The 19,654-nt window shown below is 33.9% G+C and overlaps 2 protein-coding genes across 4 annotated transcripts; one reads left to right on the forward strand and one right to left on the reverse strand.

The window, feature by feature from the left end:
* Positions 1-4,991: 4,991 nt before the first annotated feature.
* LOC112529376 (F-box protein PP2-A13-like) lies at positions 4,992-8,751 on the forward strand. Its single transcript, XM_025140641.1, has 3 exons — positions 4,992-5,415; positions 6,941-7,059; positions 8,040-8,751. Exons 1-3 carry the CDS (start codon positions 5,080-5,082, stop codon positions 8,431-8,433), a joined length of 849 nt encoding a protein of 282 aa, XP_024996409.1. The 5' UTR covers positions 4,992-5,079; the 3' UTR covers positions 8,434-8,751.
* A 1,527-nt stretch (positions 8,752-10,278) lies between these two features.
* LOC112499679 (ribosomal RNA processing protein 36 homolog) lies at positions 10,279-18,169 on the reverse strand. Of its 3 annotated transcripts, XR_003067250.1 has the most exons (11): positions 18,031-18,169; positions 15,829-15,935; positions 15,081-15,217; positions 14,931-14,997; positions 14,678-14,730; positions 13,858-13,912; positions 13,690-13,764; positions 13,480-13,597; positions 12,282-12,368; positions 11,272-11,318; positions 10,550-10,581 (listed from the first exon to the last, which is right to left on the reverse strand). XR_003067250.1 is itself a non-coding variant. In XM_025103002.1 (10 exons), the coding sequence occupies exons 2-10, from the start codon at positions 15,919-15,921 to the stop codon at positions 10,480-10,482; spliced, it is 747 nt and encodes a 248-aa protein (XP_024958770.1). In that variant the 5' UTR covers positions 15,922-15,929; positions 18,031-18,162; the 3' UTR covers positions 10,279-10,479. The 3 variants fall into 3 exon arrangements, 2 of the variants coding, with proteins under 2 accessions (XP_024958770.1, XP_024958769.1); XM_025103002.1 differs by lacking the exon at positions 12,282-12,368 and having other exon boundaries at positions 10,279-10,581; positions 15,829-15,929; positions 18,031-18,162; XM_025103001.1 differs by lacking the exon at positions 12,282-12,368 and having other exon boundaries at positions 10,279-10,581; positions 18,031-18,162.
* Between the last annotated feature and the right edge of the window lie 1,485 nt (positions 18,170-19,654).

Below are 19,654 nucleotides of genomic sequence, written 5' to 3' on the forward strand. Positions count from 1 at the left end.
TATATATATATATATATATATATATATATATAGAGAGAGAGAGAGAGAGAGAGAGAGGAGCGATCAAATGCAAACCACCCAATTTGTACAAACCGTGCAAACCACCCTCATCTGTCGATTTCATTGTTTAATCTTATGAATTTTTTCATGAAATTGTTTAATCTTGTGAAATTGTTTCATATAATATATTTTTTTTTTTTGATAAAATTGTTTCATATATGATTATGAAATTGTTTCATATAATACTTAATGAAATTGTTTCATGTTTTCTCAAAAATTAAATAATGAAGATAATAATATCCATGATTAACACTCTCCACAATAAAAATGATTAATCAACCTCTCATAATTAAAAAAAAATGAACAAAATAAAAAATTATGATTGGTTGAATGAGGTTTGTACGGTTTGTATAAACCACGTGGTTTGCAAAGTAAATCTCATATATATATAGGGGAGCGTTCAAATAAAAACCACTCAATTTGTAAAAACCGTGAAAAYCTCATTCAACCAATCATAATTTTTTATTTTGTTCATTTTTTTGTAATTATAAAAGGTTGATTAATCATTTTTATTATGTAGGGTGTTAATCATGAATATTATCATGTTCATTATTTTAATTGTAGAGAAATACATGAAACAGTTTCATTAAAATTTCATTAAATATTATATGAAACAATTTTATAACCATATATGAAACAAATTCATCAGAAAAAGTATTATATGAAACAATTTCATAAGATTAAACAATTTCATGAAAAAATTTCATAAGCTTAAACAATGAAATCGACGTATGAGGGTGGTTTGTACGGTTTTTACAAATGATGGTGGTTTTCATTTAAACGCTCCTATATATATATATATGATTTGGAGATTTCTCCATTCTCTCTCATTCTTTTTTCTCTACTTTAGATGAGGGGTTTAACATAGCTGGTGGAACAAAAAAAATTCACACCTCCAGATTTCTAAAATATCATAGTTGTTGAAGATGCTCTTATATACCCAAAGATGAAGGTTTTTATATAGTAGCATATCCAACAGCTATTTTATTGTAGAAAACTGAGAGATTTGATAAAAGTTTGCTCCAAAAGCTATATAGTTTTTTTTTCTCAAATAGAAGGAAGAAAAATGAGAGAGAAATGAGAAATCACGAAATTTAAAAGAAGTTGGATAAAATACAGTATACCTGTTAGACTGTCTCCAACAAATATATGCTATACTTTTTTTCTTTTCTTTTAAATTTAGAGATTTCTCTATTTTTTTTCTTCTGTTTTTCTCTTTTTTTTTAAATTTTCTAAAATATTAGGGTCTGTTTGTTTTTTCAAAATGAGCTCTTAATACCTTTGAAGTCTGATTCGTTCAGACGTTTGGGTATTAAGAGTGTTTGTTTTATTTTTATAAAAGAGCTTAAAAGCTTTAAATGTCCTCTGAAATTTTAAGTGGTAAACTTATCCATTAATACCTTTTAAGCCTAATCCGTCTGCTATTAAATGATTCATATTTTGGGGGTCGGAAGAGATTTGTTAATAAAAACTATTTATCTTTTATACTTTTGTAAAAAACTACTTATCTTTTATATTTTTTGCATTAATTTGGCCGATTCAATTTTCAGGCTTCAGACGTAAAAACAAACAATCTTACTGATCCAGATTTCAGACTTCAATACCATCTATTATAAATCAGAAGTAAAATCAAACTTCAGACTTTAACACCTGTTAATCTCACCTTATAATTTGTTGTCATGTTGGAGATGTTCTCATATTTTAATTTTAATGTAAGATTTGCAAAAAAAAAAGTAAAGAGAAAAAAAGGAATAATATATACATTTTTTTGGGTTTGATTTTAATTATTAATTATTTAATTGGGTTGCCGAAAGTAACCAAGAGAATAATATCTACGAGACAACAGCTTTACAAAATTAAAAAATAAATATACATTTTGTTTTTTGCTTTTATTTTTATACATCATTAATAAGATATATTAATTTATAAGGATACGGGTATTCTGGATAATTAATTAAAAGGGTATTCGTGTAATGTAGCGAGACATATTTCGATTTTAAATGCAACCATGTACATTTATACAACCAATACAACCCAATTAATTGAGATATTTATAGAAATTATGAGAGTTCATTTTATTATGATTTGAATATTTATGAAAGATAACCACAAGATTGGTGCCTGATTGGTTTGAGCTTGGCTCCAAAGGTCAAAAGTATCAGGAGGTCCCGGGTTCAAATCCAATGAGGAATAAAAATCCTCTTGTGGTCACGGAGGTTCAAATGCTGTGACTCCGGGCTATCTGCAAAGCAGGTGGTCGTCCAGGGATTAGTCGGCTCGCATAGCAGGTTGGATATCCAGGTTAATCAAAAAATTTTTTGTGAAAGATGACTATAGTTCATTAATCATGATCAATACTTTATATTAGAAAACAATCAAAACTTTTATAAAATCACATATTAATCAAATTAAATAGACGATTGATATTGAGTTGTATTGGTTGTACAAATGTAAAAGGGTTGCATAATAACTCACTATATGTATATTATGTATGTATGCATTTGTAAAAAACTAACAAAAAGTTTTTTTTTTAATTAATAGTATTTTTTAAAACTAGCATGTAATAATAATAAAAATATTATTTTTCCAAAAAAAATTAAAATAAAATTATTTTTTTAAATGTAAAAAAATTATTTTACTTTACTAGTTTAATAAAAAAAAATTGGTAGAAAATTAGAAAATTATGTGGTGATATATTTATGAATTTGAGTAATATTAATATCTGAATTCATGAATACATTTGATGTTTGATTGATGGTCTGTGATATGTCACATCAAATTCCTCTGGACAAAATTTAAAGTCTCTGTCAATGACGAAGGAAGAGATTGCCGACCTTGCAATCTAACAAACCATCGTTGAAACAACGATTACAGCTTTAGGATTTGCTTGAATCTGCTCCACAAATTGGATCTGATATCAAGAATCTGAGTATATGCAGTTTTTTGTTTATCGTGGCCTCTGTAAATCATAATTATTTTAACGTTTATTTTCCTGAAATCAGTTTGGAATGAGGCACCAATGGTAACCTCAACTCCATGTAAAGTTGTTAACTTTAATAAAATACAGTCTGGTTCCCGCCACATTCATCAGTACTGATTAACCCTACTCTTAATGGTTCTAAAAATATCTGAATGATTTTGTATCATGCACCTCCCTTAACTATTAAGCGCCCTAATTTCATTGTAAACAATTACCAAACAATTATATTTCATTTTGCCATATATCATGAGAGTCTCTTAATCATTCTGACCACTTAATCATTATGCACCAAACCATTCAGCAACTGCCAAACAACCTCTTACTAGAGTTTGGGCTCCAAAGGTCAAAAGTATCCGGAGATACAAGGTTCAAATCCAAGGAGGAATAAAAATCCCCTTGTGACCACGGAGGTTCAAATGCGGTGACTTCCGGCTACCCACAAATTCGGTGGTCGCCCTGGGATTAGTCGACTCACATAGCGGGTTGGATATTCAGGTTAATCAAAAAAAGATACACTTACTTTTTCAGATAAGGGTGTTCATTAATGGAAGCCAACGGTTTATGGAGATCTGATCTGATCAAAACATCCATTGGATATTACACTTTGTTATCTGATCCAATCAAATTAACACTGAATATCACTATTGGTTCTCCATTTGATTGGATTGGACCCATTCAAAGTTCTGATTCAATTTTCAACCAATCAATCGACAATTTTAACCAATTATTCACATATTTTTTTAAAAACAATATATACAAAATATCAATTTAAAAATAAAATGGTAAAATATTATTAATTTTATATATTTATTAATTGAATAGTAGTTAGATAATTATCAGATGATATTTGAATTGGTTCGGTTCAGTTTTCAATGGATTATGGGTTGCCACCTAAAAACCAACAGATTCAGTTTGGATGTTGAAATTTTGGATCATATCCAATCATGGTAGGTCGGTTTTAATTGGAACAGATCATTTTCTACACACTCTTAGCTAGGGTGCAACAAAAACCTGAGAACCCACCAACCCAACCCAACCCAATGTAAAATAACTTAACCCGAAATAATCCAATGTCTAATCGAGTTGTAAAATCTTCAAACTGTAGGTATTAGGTTAGAATTGGGTTGCTGTCATTTGAACCCAACCCGATATCCTTTTATTTATTGCATATAATATGATTTTTCAATCCCTATTAACTTGTACATTAGACAATTACACCATCAAGTACCCTCTTCATATACATATATTTTCAATCTCTATATAACTCCTTCGTATTTTACTGAACATATATATGTAAACTGAAAAAAAAGTAATTGAATGTAATATTCTTAAAATTTAAGAAATATGGATAATAAATATTAAATGGTAAATGATGAAAAATGAATTATGAGTAAAAAAAAAACAACATATCCAAGGTTACGAGAATATTTTAATGTACCAAGTATCAATCTAACCAACCCATACGGTTTTGGGTTGTGTTGCACTCTGGTTTAAGTGGGGTTGGATTGAGATTTTTCAAACTACAAACATTAGGTTGGATTATTCAAATGTCTTCAAACCGTTTAATGTCAACCCATGAACAACCTTACACTTACCTGTTAGAGATATTGTTTACCAAGCCTCTCTTACAGGTCCATGATGCTAACTGATAAGCTAAAACAAAGACCATTACACGATCAGTTATTAGTATTGAACCAGACCGTACTCTTATCTAATTAACGGTTATCAAATTTGTATCAGTAACGGCTCCTTAATTTCAAAGACTAAAATCAGATAAATATATTGAGTCTTGAACTAAAATATCTAGAAGATAGTGGAACTAGAAGGACTATAGTTGTAAATTAATAAATAGTGAGGGACTAAATTTGTAGTTTAGTTCATTATAAAAAGTGTGTTTGTATAAATAAAGCTAATTAAAGAACACCACTCCCTTTCCTCACCCAAAACTCCATCGAAAATTTCCCCAAATTTCGATCAAATTCTAAAATCATTCCGAAAACCCATAAATTCTTTTGGATTTTGAAATTGGGTTTTTGCATATGGGATCTGGATTTTCATCTTTGCTTCTTATGTGCAACAGTACAACCACTGCTCCGATGGTCTCGTCGGAGCCCAGTCTCGGCGACTTGCCGGAAAGTGTGTTGGGTTCTGTTCTTGTTTACTTAAATCCACAAGAGATCTGTAGGCTCGCAGCTCTCAATCGTGCTTTTCGTTGCGCATCGTCGGCTGAATTTGTGTGGGAATCGAAATTGCCGAAGAACTATGATTTGCTTATATCGAGAGTGTTTGATAGCAACAGATTCTCTTCGAATCTCTGTAAAAAGGAAATTTATGCGAGGTTATCTAGACCTAATCCCATTGATGGCGGCACAAAGGTTTGATGAATTAATTTCCCCAATTTATCTCTTCAAATAAGCGATATATTCTCCTTAAATTCATGCGAGATTTCTGAATTTGTGTGATGAACGATGAAATTTGATCCACGAAGTCTTCAATTAGATATTTGGTTATGTGTTCATCCGTGAATCATCTGAGATTATGTTGGTTTCTGTGTTTGATTTTGATTTGGGTACTAAAAGTATCTAATTAGGTTTTGAAAGTTTTGTGTTGATTAGGGTTTGTGGAAAAAACAAAGATCCTTGAAGAAAATCGGTTGAATTGGATTTATGCTATTTAAGTTTATAAGATTAACGACAAAGTGTCATGTCCATAACTGTAACGAGAGCATCTTCAATGGAGGTTGTTATAAGAACCTACTTTTTGTACTTTTAATGGCCACGAACCTCTGTAAAAATCAACAATGGTAGTTACTTGTAAGAACCTATTTTGTGGGTCTCGTGTATTTTAGGGGCCGTTTACTAAACACTTGCTTGGTAAGTGCTTACCGGATAAATTTTCTTATCGGATGAACATGAGAAGGGCAAGAATCTTACCGGGTAAGAGCGATGAGAATGATGGAGAGTCTTACCCGGCAAGTGAGGATGACGACTCTTACCCAGGTAAGCGCTTACCCAGTAAATTGTTGCATTCGATAGGTTTTGATGTATTAAAATCTTGCGCATCAAAATAAATCATAGTATGGATTCCTATCGGTAAGTGCTTACCATGTAAGCAACTGGGTAAACGTCCCCTTAGTTATTTATCTCCCCAAATTTCTAAAAAGTCAATACCTACACAAGTGGCAACTCCTGCACAGAGAGGTCAAAATGTAAAAAAAAAGAAGTTTCTGAACATGATCCGCAAGTACATGTACCAAGTATGTAAATTAGTCCAAGTACTTCCAAAAGTAGCGGAAGTGCTACTTGCGGACCCAAACTAATTTACAGATTGGTCCATCTACTTGCGGACGATGTTCAAAAACTTTTCTTTTAACATTTTGACCGTCCGCAAATTGAGGATGTGCCACTTGCGGAGGTAGTGATATTTTTGAAATTTTCGGAGACAAATGACTAAAGATAAATTTGGTCCCTGGAAATGGCTATTTCTATGAATTTCCCATGTATTTTTTCAATATTAATAATTACTATATCTTTATAATAAATATCAGATATTTAATTCAAAAAACCAACAAAATATCACTTCCAAATATCTTCTGTAAATTTATTACAACACTTTTAGATCATACGCTTTATTGTTTGGCCCTATAAACTTAAATCCTACAGAGTAGTTTTTTAAGATAGATACATTCTTGACGTTCTATAAACCTAATTTTGTTGTAGTGTCTTGATACGATCTTGGTTGTTTACGAATATGATCATGATTTGAAAATTAGGGTTCATATTGAATCGAGTTTAGCAACAATCATAGAACATGATGGTATTGTGATCTTTGTCCTTTCTTCGGTTTGATTCTTGGGTTCGCGATGAAGTTTATTGACGGGATTTTGAATCGTTTTTGCAGAAAGTTTGGTTAGATAAGGGAACGGGAAAAGCGTGTGTGTTGATATCTTCCAATGGATTAGCGATAACGGGCATCGATGATCGTAGATATTGGAGCTGGATTTCTACCGAAGAATCTAGGTGAGGTTTCGCGTCTCTGTGGGCTTCTTTTTAATCGAAGATATCCCTTTTATAGCGTTTGCATATAGTTGTTTTAGATTGAATGAGTGGACTCGAGTTTTCGTGACATCTAAGTCGTATCTAGGTTCTTCAAATTTCGAGTGTATCGTTATGCCAACTCAACCGGGAAATAAAGGCGAGACCCTGGGCTCCTCCTCGTAGGTTGCCAGTTTTCGAGTCTCCTTAGGGATACTCGAATCATTGTTAGAGTCCGTGGGATTTTCCAGGCCCCTAATCTTCAAGCGGCCTATGAGATTTTACTGACCGCTATCTTCATGGGGACCATGGGATTTTCTTGGTTGTTATCTTCAGGGCCATGGGATTTTCCTGATCCTTTCAAGGGCCGATGGGATTTTCCTGGCCCTTATCTTCAAGGGCCCCATAGGATTTTCATGGGTCCCATAGGATTTTCTGTCCCTTATCTTCAAGGGCCCCATAGGATTTTCCTGGCCCTTGTTTTCAAGGGCCCATGGGATTTTTTTGGGCAGCTATCCTCTGGGCACCATGGGATTTTCCTGATTCTTATGGGATTTTTCCAATAAGATGTATGCAGACCTTACCTCTACCTCGAGGAGTAGAGAGACGGTTTCCGTCAACTATTATGGATACAAAAAAATGGTGTTAAAACCATAGAACAATGAATGATGCTTACGAACCCAATAAATGCCACACAGAGTAAGTCTAGCAGATAGGATGTATGCAAAACTTACCTCTATCCTGAAGAGTAGAGAAACAGTTTCCTATTACGATGACAAAGAGAAGCGATGTTAAAACTGAACTGTAGAACAATGATTAATACTCGTATTTTCGTTAAATATAAGTTTAAATGTTTGAAGTTTGAAAAGGTTTCTTGGTCGAGAAAGGGGGAACACTGGGTTCGTTTGTTTTCGTTTTTTCCGACACCATATGACACCGAAACGAATTGGACTTCTATCGTGTAGATTCCTTTCCGTAGCTTATCTCCAACAAATTTGGTGGTTTGAAGTTGATGGGGAGGTCGAGTTCCCTTTCCCCTCCGGAACCTACAGTCTCTACTTCCGCCTACAACTCGGGCGGTCCAGCAAGCGGTTCGGGCGGCGGGTCTGCAACTCGGACCATGTCCACGGCTGGGATATAAAACCCGTGAAGTTCCAACTCTCGACTTCCGATGGTCAAAAAGCAATAACTCAATGCTATTTGAGCGAACCCGGAAAATGGAACCTTTATCGAGCTGGTGATTTCGTCATCGAGGATTCAAAGGTACCGATGAAGATCAAGTTTTCGATGACGCAAATCGATTGTACACACACTAAAGGTGGACTGTGTGTGGATTCAGTTCTCATATGCCCCAAATGAAGATTTGGTCTTCTTTGTTTTGTTTCTGAGTGGAGGTTAGAAGCAACTTTTTTGATTTGCAAGTAACCTTTTGTTAGTAGGATGCATTTGTATACAGTGTCAGGTCCAAACGAGAAGACAGTCAATTTGTGAGAAGACGAGAAGTTCCAAGATCATAACATGATTATTGGTGATATAGACACCTAATCATATGTGATTAAACACATGTTATGCTGACCGGCATATAATTGGCGACTACGTGTTTATTTAATCATGTATGATTAAATGGTCGTATCATATTTAATCATGTGTGAACTTGAAACTTCTTACATTCTTGCATGATCTTTCCTCTTTGTATGTATGTATGGATGTAGGTATGTATGTATGTATGATATATGAAGTGAGGTAAGATCAAGAAAAATTAAGTGATTGATATGTAATTTTTTTTAAAAGTAAATAATATTTATATATGGCAAATGCAACAAATAAATTCACACATTCGGTTTGAGCTCCTGACCTTCTAGGAGGTCAAGGACTGCGATACCATTAGGCCAAAGACTCTTTAGTTACATTTTTAGTGTTTCTGGTAATGTAAAATGTATACCCGGTTTTTTAAGGGTTATAAATGGTCAAATTTTTGAACATATATATCAATTCATTACAAGAAAATTGGGTTTGTAAGATGTAAAAAATGTGTAAATGTCTTAATAGATTGTTTTATAAAATAATTTATAGGATAGAAAACAATAAAATGTCATATTTAAAGATGTAATGAGTTTATAGAAAGTTTTTTGGTATCATAATATGGACGGACCAGTTTTTTTTTCAAGTGGTTGTACCATATGACTATAAGAAAAAAATATAGGAAATTTTTTTCAAATGCGTTAGACTTAAGAAACAAATATACAATTTTTTTTTTCAAACGGTGGCACAATTTGACTAGGAAAATAACACTAACATGATTTGAACTTGAGTCTGGGATAGAATAAAAGCCTTGCAAACCAACTCTACCAAATTAAACGTGTTCTCCTTGTAGTTTCTAAAATCCTCTGAATGATTTTGCATCCTGGACCTCCTTTAATCATTCAACACTCTAATTTTATTGTAAACAATTAGGGTGCGTCTGGTACTGGACAAGACATGATAGAACATGACAGTGATCTTTGTCCCATATTTGGCATGACTTTTATGTGGAACAAACAAGAACAAAGTAGAACATACCTGTTCCACCCCTACCCCATGGAACATCGTGGAACAGACTTATATTTTACCAATATAACCTCAAAAATAAAACTTAATTATCTTCTAAAACGTTAAATAGGTCTCATTTTTACATCTTATTCATTTTTTAAAATTTATTTATTGCATTATATGTTTTTTAAACTTTTATTTTACTGTCCTCAAAATATATTTTTATACAGTTTTTATAATTTTATTTAATTTATGTAATTTATAATATATTAATAATAAAAAATAATGTAGAAAAAAGATAAAAATGAAAATTGAAAACTAGATAAACTTTTTATTTGATGTCATTTTAATTGTTTCGACTAAAACTTTCAAATGATATATTTTGTTATAAAAAATTATTACGTTATTATAATTTAATAAATTACATAAATTAATTAAAATAAACAACTCATTAAGGATAAATCGATCATTTTACTTGTTCAGTTCTGTCCAGTTTTATCTTACCAAACATCGAACAGTTGTTCTATCATATTCCGTCATGTCTTATCCTGTCTAGACACCAAACACACCCTTACCAAACAATTATGTTTCATTTTACACTATATCATAAGAGCTTCACAATTATTATGACCACTTAATCATTCTACACCAAATCATTTAACCACTAAGAAACAACCTCCTAAGTATCGTTGTAAATAGATAGAAAGATGATAGAATTTGATGGGGCATGAATCCTGATTAAGATTCAGATGTACATAGACTTGTGTCAAAATATGCCAAAAGAGTTCTAATCAAACATAAATAAATCAACTGTCAAAATCTTTCACTATTTAACAATTCAATTCTAAACCAACTTAGATCAAGTTTCTAGCTTCCTTATTCGTTGTCGTTTGGCCGTCGGTACGGCATGAACCTATGGTCTTTCGCTGCGTTTTTCCTCCTCTTTTTCTCGATGAACGATGCAAGCTTGCCCGATTCCTATACAGAATAGAAAAGGTTTGTTAGAGATCGTCGGTCTATGTTAAGCAAACGATCTGATAAACTAGCTGTTAGCTGAAAACCTATCTTTTAGTCAGCTTTTGTACAAATATTTTGAAACTTTGTGACATCAATTGAAAACTAAACCAAAAGTTTATGTCTAACAAACTAGTTGATAATCTAGTTGGTAGCTGAAAAACTAGCTGGAGGTTAAATAAGCTAAATGTCAAGTCTGACGACATGGATGTCGAGTTTATTGCCTACTTCAACATAACCCTTTTGTAAACAGGTATTAATTGTCATCAAATGTTACAAGATCAGTAGGTCACGAGTCAAAATGGATATAAAATAGAAAATTTTGGAACTCTTTTTTGAGGTGGGAACTAAACCAAATTCTGTTGCATTGTACCATTAATCCTAAAACGATGTTCAAAGAAACACCACCGTGTGCAAAAATGAACGATTTTAAACAAATTATGGAAATACAAACAGGAAAAAACCATCATAGTTTGCTCAAAAGCGATCATTCTTATAAGGCGTAGTTTTTTCTTTTTGCATTTTTCAGCCACCGAAAACTAGATATAACATTAGAAAATGCTATCTGTGCCGTTTCACATTAAAAGGCATGAATTATACGTAGATATATATATATATATACACACGCGCACACGTATGTATATAATTACGTACCTTGAGCTCCTTGAATTTCTCAACAAGCTGTTGTTTTCGGATTTCAGCTGCAAGAAAACAAAGAACATAGAGGATAAAGATGTTCATCAAAGATTCAAAGTGAATAAAAAGATCAAGAACTTGCTCAGTACTCTGTTGCAAACCATCCTCTTTCTTTTCTTTTCTCTTTCTAGTTTTAGCTAAATGTTCTTATTTTGCATTTTCCACCAAAGTGTTGGGTTCCCGTAAGACCACCTTGTTTTCGTGAGACCCGTGAGACCATAAAATAACACTGAATCTTCACAGCAGAACACTGTAAAAGTACAAAAAACACCAAACCTTCACAACAAACACACTATGAAGGTTTACCTTCACATTTATTTAGAAGGTCTCACGGGTCTCACGAAACAGACTTGTATCACATGATCCCAAGTCTTCCACCAAAATGCACACACACACACACACACACACACATATATATATATAGGTGAGCACACCCTCCCTAGATCACACACACAAGCACATATAGTATGTGTGTGTATGTATATATATATATATATATATATATATATCAAGGTTCTAAATGACATAAAGCATGGCGTGACGACAAGGTCAAGCCTAGAGCCTTCACGAGTTATGGCAAGGACACGGCGTTCTTCAAGTCGTGTCCTAAGGCAGCAATATATATATGTATATATGTAGAGTATAAACACATATACTCGTGTGTGTTAGTGTTTTGAATAATAATGAAACTAGAAAAGAAATAAGAATCATTGATGCCAAACATATAAAGCTTATTAAAGAATGATATCGGGTGCAAAATCGGGATTAAATCTTTCAAATCTTAACTCACTACTTTCTTCAATTTTCAAAGAATTCGTGTTCAACTCTTCGTATATGAGAATGAGAGTAAGTATTTACCTATTCAGACTTTTTAGTCGGTAAGTTCTCTTTTTTATGTTTATTTTAAGTCTAAGGTTTCGTGCATAATTATCATTATCCCTCAAATATTATATTAAAACCCCCCACACCTTACAAAATATGCGTCGTAACACGTTACAATGGAGCCAAGCGTTAGAATGGAGCCACAAGGGTTAACATAGCGGCAAACCCAAGCCCGGAAGCCATAATGTGCCATAATGAGGACACAAGTTATTTAGAACTATGATATATATATACATACAGGTGAGAACAAGTGAAGATACCTTTATATTGTGTGAATATTATGTTCTACTGTGTGAAGATTGTAAGTTTCACATCACCTTCAACTATGTATTGGAAAGTTACATTTATATTATGTTGTAACCTTCACACACCACAAAGGTATCTCACGACAACGCACAGTGAGGATACTTTTGCTTTCTCTCACATTCTCACAAAAAGGGATATATATATATATATATATATATATATATATGTGTGTGTGTATAGGGTTAGGTTCAAGGGAAACCACATAAAAATGAAAAACAGAAGAACACCCTTGGAAACCGGTTCATCTAGACGGCATGCACACATGCATAAAAACCAAAAAGCATCTCTAATTACTTGTATGCACATATGTATTGGAAAGTTACATTTATATTATGTTGTAACCTTCACACATTCTCACAAAAAGGGATATATATATATATATATATATATATGTGTGTGTGTGTGTGTGTGTATAGGGTTAGGTTCAGGGGAAACCACATAAAAATGAAAAACAGAAGAACACCCTTGGAAACCGGTTCATCTAGACGGCATGCACACGTGCATAAAAACCAAAAATCATCTCTAATTACTTGTATGCACATATGTATTGGAAAGTTACATTTATATTATGTTGTAACCTTCACACACCACAAAGGTATCTCACGACAACGCATAGTGAGGATACTTTTGCTTTCTCTCACATTCTCACAAAAAGGGATATATATATATATATATGTGTGTGTGTGTGTGTAAGGTTAGGTTCAGGGGAAAACCACATAAAAATGAAAAACAGAAGAACACCCTTGGTAACCGGTTCATCTAGACGGCATGCACACGTGCATAAAAACCAGAAAGCATCTCTAATTACTTGTATGCACATATGCATACCGTCTAGATGTACGGTTACCAGGATGTTCCTCAGTTTTTTATTTTTTTAATGTTTTCCCCTGAACCTCCTATATAATATATATATCTGTATATATATACAGATATATATATATATATATATAAACAGAGAGAGAGAGAGAGAGAGAGTACATTTCTTCAAGTAATAAGGTTGTTTCCCTTGCTTTGCTGCTTCTCTTTCCTTCTTCTTGTGCTTCACGAGAATCTCTTTATCCACAACCTTTGTGGACGCCGATTTCAATTGCTTATCCTAGCAGACCACAAGTTACAAAAAACAAAAAGTAAATATCACAAATTATTGCTAACATGAGTTCGATCAGCTTGGTATTTGTAACCACTTACAACCCATGCTACTCGCTCTTTTAACCCACTAATGACTTCTGGGTCCTTCGTTTTCTTCATCTGGTTCTTCAAGTGCTATAAAAACCATTCAAAAAAATTCAACAAAAAAGCAATTCTTGAAATAACAGCATGTAGTATGGTACAAACTTTAGAATTCAGAAAAAGTACCTCTTTCTCAGCAGGAAGCGCACTCTCGTATAGAAAGTTGTATCTCTTCTTGAACCTGCAAGATACAGAAAATTAGTATCAAGTAACAGAAAAGGGAACGATCAGGGAGTGTTTATATTATTGTTATCATTATTATTAAATCTATTGACTGAATATGATTTTAAGAAAATTATCATTTTAGAGGTTGTTAACCATGAAAAGGGCACATATATCATGAGACAACAATGGCACACAGCCAGGGTGAGAGTGAGCAGGTGAAAGAATTGTGCAAGGTTATACGGTTTTAAGATATGGTCATATGGGTAGTTTTGTAATTTACCAATCTTGTCTCATCTCCCTGATTTTTGTTTCGGCTTTTTTGGTGGGACAAAAATGCAGTCCTGTTTGGTTGGTTTTCCGTTAAGTCATGTATGGATAAAGATGTTTGTGTGCATTAATCTGTCGTTTTTGTTTGAAAGGTTTTTTCATAGATGGGAAGAGCATGTTTTTAATTGGAAGGGACAGGTTTGGAAAAAACTTGGCTTTCTGCATAAAGCTCCCCCTAGAAGCTTATTGGATAAGCCACTTTCAATATCATTAAGCCACTACCAAACAGTCATGTATAGCTGACCAAATAAGCTGCGAGTCCCATTAAGCTCATTAAGCTGCTAACAAAAATGCCCTAATGTCACACCAAACATGGGACGAGTTTTTGATGCACCATCGAACTAGTATTTGCAAGATAGGAGCCCGAAAGCCAGTGAACCAAGAGACGTGATCAAGGTAATCCATGCACTCCACACATATATACACAAGACTTAAGAGGGGGGAGAGAAATTACCCATCTACATCTAGTGTTCCACATAATGATTCAAAACGAGGGTCACGAACAACCTGATTAAAAAGATATATAAAAATCAGTTAAAAATCACCATTATATATACAAACGGAATTCCCTTGTGATACCTAGACAAGTTGAAAGTGAACATTTTAGGTATTCACGAGGACACCACATCAAGAGAAACAAACGAAACAATTCAGTTTAATCCATACAGATAGCTTAATGAAAAAGGATAAAATATACCATTACTCACCTTTTTAGGAACCTGAATGACTTCTCTAAATCTACCAACTGGCTTTTTGCTACTGATCTCCATTGGTCTGAAAACATAACCATATTTATTCGTGAACAACTCTGTAAACTAACAATATGAATAAAAAAGGAACTTACAGAGATCACGTACCTATTTTTGTTCTCTCGCTTACCCTTTCTCGCTAATTTAGGCTTCTGATTAACTACATGTGACCCATCTGAACGTGCCTTCTGCAACTCCTCAAACGTAACATTTGCAAGCACCTCGTGTATGTCCGTCTCCCCATCCTAATCACACATTCGTTATATGCTTACTTGAATATAACACACCGCATGTGTGTGTGTGTGACTTAGGCAACCATAACAGTTTCATTAGCGGGACTGGATTGGACGGCCAAGAGTGAGGTAGGCGGATGAAAGAATTGTTAAAGGTTTTAGGGTTTTAATTTGGCGTATGTAATTTAATAATTTACCTATCTTGTAACATCTCCCTATTTTTGTTACACCTATTGTGGCGGGACAAAAAAATACATTTTTGGTCCCGCTCAGTCCTGTCTTGTTCCAGTCTAAAGTCGCGCTAGACGTGGGACAACAGATTTTTGTTCTGTCGTATCATACGTACCAAACGCACACATAACGAACACATTGATGATGGTAAATGGGTACTCCCTTTTAGTACATTCTTATTTACAAATCTAAAACCTAACACCTTCGTTGTGGTCCTTGTAATAAAATTCAAAGAAACTATCAAAGCTTCTCCATAAATCAGAGTTAGCATCAGTTTTTAAATAGAATATTAATAATGCATAAGTCCCTCTTCTTTGGGAACGGATCGAGGTAAACACAAATCTGTTTGTGCACTAGAAAATCAACATATAAATGCGGATATCAAGACTCACATCTTCAGAAGCAGATTCTTCTTCTTCTTCTTCATCACTTACTTCGAATTTGATTTTGCTAGAAGTAGGCATATCATCATGGTGATGCTTCATATTAATCTCTGAAACTGTAAAAACTTCCATTATTTTCAAACGATTCACTCGTGAAATCTCAAATCTTTAATAGAAATTAACTGACAGAATCATAATGGTTAAAATTAGAGCTACTACTTTGTTTATATTAATTTGATAAAACTTGATGAAGCAAACAGGAAAGAGAAAACTAAATTAATTAAAAGAAAATAATTCTAACAGAAAATTAAGGCTAACATGAAAAGATAAATCCTTCAAATTCTTACAACCACAGCTTCAAATTTTTAGGAGGTGTTTGGTTCGGGATATTATATGGTAAAGAATGGGAATGATAATGAAAAAGGGCTTTGGTTTGATATAATGTAATGAGTCCATTACCCAAAACCTTATAATCCCCATTCCAGACAAATTGGGCGGAACCCTCATTCCTCCTTTTCCTGTACGCCACTCTATCTCTCTATCACCTCTCTCCTTATGTACTCTCTGGATCATTGGCAAACAGAAGGCAAAGAAGCACTGTTTTCTTCCACAGAAGAACAAATTGAACATGTGGCACTGTTTTCTTCCACAAAAGAACAAATTGAACACTCCCTGTTTTCTTCATGCTAGATGCAGCTAAAAATGTTTCTTTCCTCTGTTTTCATTTCATAGCTATTAGTTGTTGTTGCGTTTTTCTTATTGTATTTTGAAGTTGGTTGAACATATCTTTTATTTTATTTTGAAGTTAAGAAGATCCTACCATTTTGAATTGTATTTCGAAGTTGGGTGCAACATATTTTCTATTGTATTTTGAAATTGTGGTAAGTTAATAAATTGATTATATAGGTCCAACATACAAGCAACCTCTATGATAATGTTAATGATTTCAGAGTATTAACCAAGTCAAATCGATACAATGTCCATTCTCATTCCCATTACCCAGCATTCTCATTCTCATTCCCATCACCCAGCATTCTCATTCCCATTTCAATTCCCCTCAGTGATCCAAGCAGGCTGCATCGTTGTTTGAATTTACAATTCTTGCAATTTTCTATATAATATCATTGTTCCATTTTTTCTGAATCTTGTGCTTTTAGTCGAACATGGTCAAGGTGCACACTTGAATTAGTTCGCCAGATATATTCATCGTAATTTAATTTTGTGGGCTCTTGGTCAAATATTTCTTGTTAATTCATTTCTAAACAAAGTGTATGGGTACACTATTGTAGTAGTATTATCAGTGGTTATTCATTTTGACAACTCCAAAGCACGTCATCTTCCCTTTAAACTTAGAGATTTAAGGGTATGTACCAGACTACATACATGTGGCATTTCTTCTTTTCTAATAGTGGCAGCTTACAGTTTATTTACCAAGAGTCAGACATTGATGTTGGGATTGAATTCCACACATTCCACCACTCATGGATTTGGCCATTCCATTGTAATTGAGAAAAAATTCAATTCCATTCCATCCCATTTTCTCAAAATAACAAAATTATTCCCATCTTCCCTACTTGATTTACCCAGACCCATATGACCTCCATCTGAACCACCTCCGACCACCACCACCACCGCCGCTCTGAACCACAGGTCCACAGCCGACCACCACCTATATAAAAGGGGTATTTATGTCATTTATCGTTTACTCATTCCAATTCTGAAACTACATGCTACCAACCAAACCGATTGCAACTTATTTAACAGATTCCATTCAATTCATTCCAACCAAACAGGCGGTCAAATTCCATCCGGATTCCTTCAAAGTCGAATTCCTTTGACATATTCCATTCCTTTACAAAGCATTCAGCCAACCAAACGCCCCTAATGTGGGATTACTTTTGAGGTTCTTCTGGAGCAGAGCTCTGCTCAGAAATAGAAAACATACCAGGGTTTGGGTTTCTAAACTAGCTATTACGAATCACGTTCTGGAAAACAATGGTCTGTCCTCTCATTTTCAAATCAAAAATCAAGAGAAAGAAGAATAAAACTGAAAACCACGAGAAACACACATATCAATTTCCATCAAGCAATCACATCAAAAACACATATTAAGAACATCAGTATCCAAGATGAAGTATTCAACTAAACTATTTAACTAGGGTTTAGCATTTGCCTGAAATTCAAAAAACAAACCAAACCAAACGGAGTTACCTTCTGAGCTGCCAACGGTTGAGAGCTGGGGATCTCCGGAGAGCCGATGGCCGGACAGAGCAGGTATAGGCTACCGGCGAGGTAGGGGATGCGCAGGGCTGTTGGGAACAGAGGCGATGGGCGGCGTCTGGGTTGTTCCGAGATTGGGCCTTTCTCGATAACTTTCTTTATAGAGTACATTACACTTTTAGTCCCCGTGGTTTGTTAAAACTTACAATTTTAATCCTTATATTTTAAAAATCACGATTTTCGTCCTTATATTTTGTAATTAATTGATTTTTAGCCCTTGAGCCTAACTTCTACTAGGGACGGCAAAAAAAAAACCAAAACCAATGACGAAAACCGAAAGCCAGAATTTTTGAGCAAGGTTCGGGGACGAGGCAGGGATGTGATATGTATATGTATGTATGTATGTACATGTGTGTGTGTGTATATATATATATATATATATAATATCATTAAAAGAAAATTATTAACGTTAAAATGTAAAAAGCTTTTATTCACTTTATCTCAACAGTCCAAATAAACCTCATAAAAAAAGTCTAGTTTATTTGTCTAATCGTGAAATTGTGATGTTAATTGGATGATATTTGAAGGTCTATTTATTTTTATATTGTAGTATAGAATTTATTCATAATTGGTTTGATTATGTTTGAGATATTTAGAAGCCGTTTACCAAACGCTTACCCGTGTAAGTGCTTACAGGTAAAATTCAACTCTGTCACTTACTTATTGGATAAGATTTTAGTCCACCGAAATGGTATCGTATACAAACAATATACCCGGTAAGTATTAACCTTGGTAAGAGTCGTCGCCCTCACTTACCGGGTAAGATTATCGGTCCTTACTTACTGGATAAGACTCTCGGTCCTTACCTTCGTTATTATCAGGTAAGATTTTTTATCTTTGTCATTTTCATTTAGTAAAATAATGTAACTTGATAAGCGTTTGGTAAATGGGCCCTTAAGACTTGCATTTTTTTAAAAATTTATTTATTTTTAGTTGTGAAAATTAACATATTGTAATATTTTTTGACCGATCTCGGTTTCAGGTATAAACCAATGTTGAGCAGGCATTTTTACCCTTAACGGGAATCGAAGAAACCGCGAGGACCCAATGGGATCGAGGCGGTTACAAAGACGATTTAGGTTATTGATTACGGGGATGGGGATACCAATAAACAACCCGAACGGCCCATTGTGATTCCTAACTTCTACATTTAAGTACAAGGAATGAAAAAAAAAACAAAGAATTATAAACCACAACGATCAAAACAACAATAAATTATAAATTATAAGGATGGAAATAGCAATGAATTGTGAATTATACAGACGAAAACCATAATTTCTAAACCATAGGGAGAAAAATCGTAACTTTCTACAAACCAAAGGGGTGAAAAGCGTAATTATTCAGGTTTGTCCATTAGTTGTTAGGCCTTATATTGGGCTTTTCTTAAGTAACTATTTGATAATAATCCGGGTTTGAGCCATGGATGGGCCGGTCTGCCCATTTTGCCTTTGGATCTGAATACGATCTTTCTAGAATGACCCGACCCGGTTGGTAGAAAGTTTACTCATTGATTAATGGGCAAACATAAAGAGTAGAGCTGGCATTAATGGCCAAA

The sequence above is a fragment of the Cynara cardunculus genome (assembly GCF_001531365.2).
Source record: "Cynara cardunculus var. scolymus isolate 2C chromosome LG 16, CcrdV1, whole genome shotgun sequence".
Taxonomy (NCBI): domain Eukaryota; kingdom Viridiplantae; phylum Streptophyta; class Magnoliopsida; order Asterales; family Asteraceae; genus Cynara; species Cynara cardunculus.

What these genes read in the sequence shown, in the direction of transcription:
- LOC112499679 (XM_025103002.1), bottom strand. Translation starts at nt 15,921, where the DNA reads ATGAAGCATCACCATGATGATATGCCTACTTCTAGCAAAATCAAATTC. An exon ending in AAGAGCGAGTAGCATGGGTT is followed by an intron (nt 13,598 to 13,689) that starts GTAAGTGGTTAC and finishes GTGGTCTGCTAG; the next exon opens with GATAAGCAATTGAAATCGGC. An exon ending in ACCTTATTACTTGAAGAAAT is followed by an intron (nt 11,319 to 13,479) that starts GTACTCTCTCTC and finishes GTTTTCTTGCAG; the next exon opens with CTGAAATCCGAAAACAACAG.
- LOC112529376 (XM_025140641.1), top strand. Translation starts at nt 5,080, where the DNA reads ATGGGATCTGGATTTTCATCTTTGCTTCTTATGTGCAACAGTACAACC. An exon ending in CCATTGATGGCGGCACAAAG is followed by an intron (nt 5,416 to 6,940) that starts GTTTGATGAATT and finishes TCGTTTTTGCAG; the next exon opens with AAAGTTTGGTTAGATAAGGG. An exon ending in ATTTCTACCGAAGAATCTAG is followed by an intron (nt 7,060 to 8,039) that starts GTGAGGTTTCGC and finishes TCTATCGTGTAG; the next exon opens with ATTCCTTTCCGTAGCTTATC.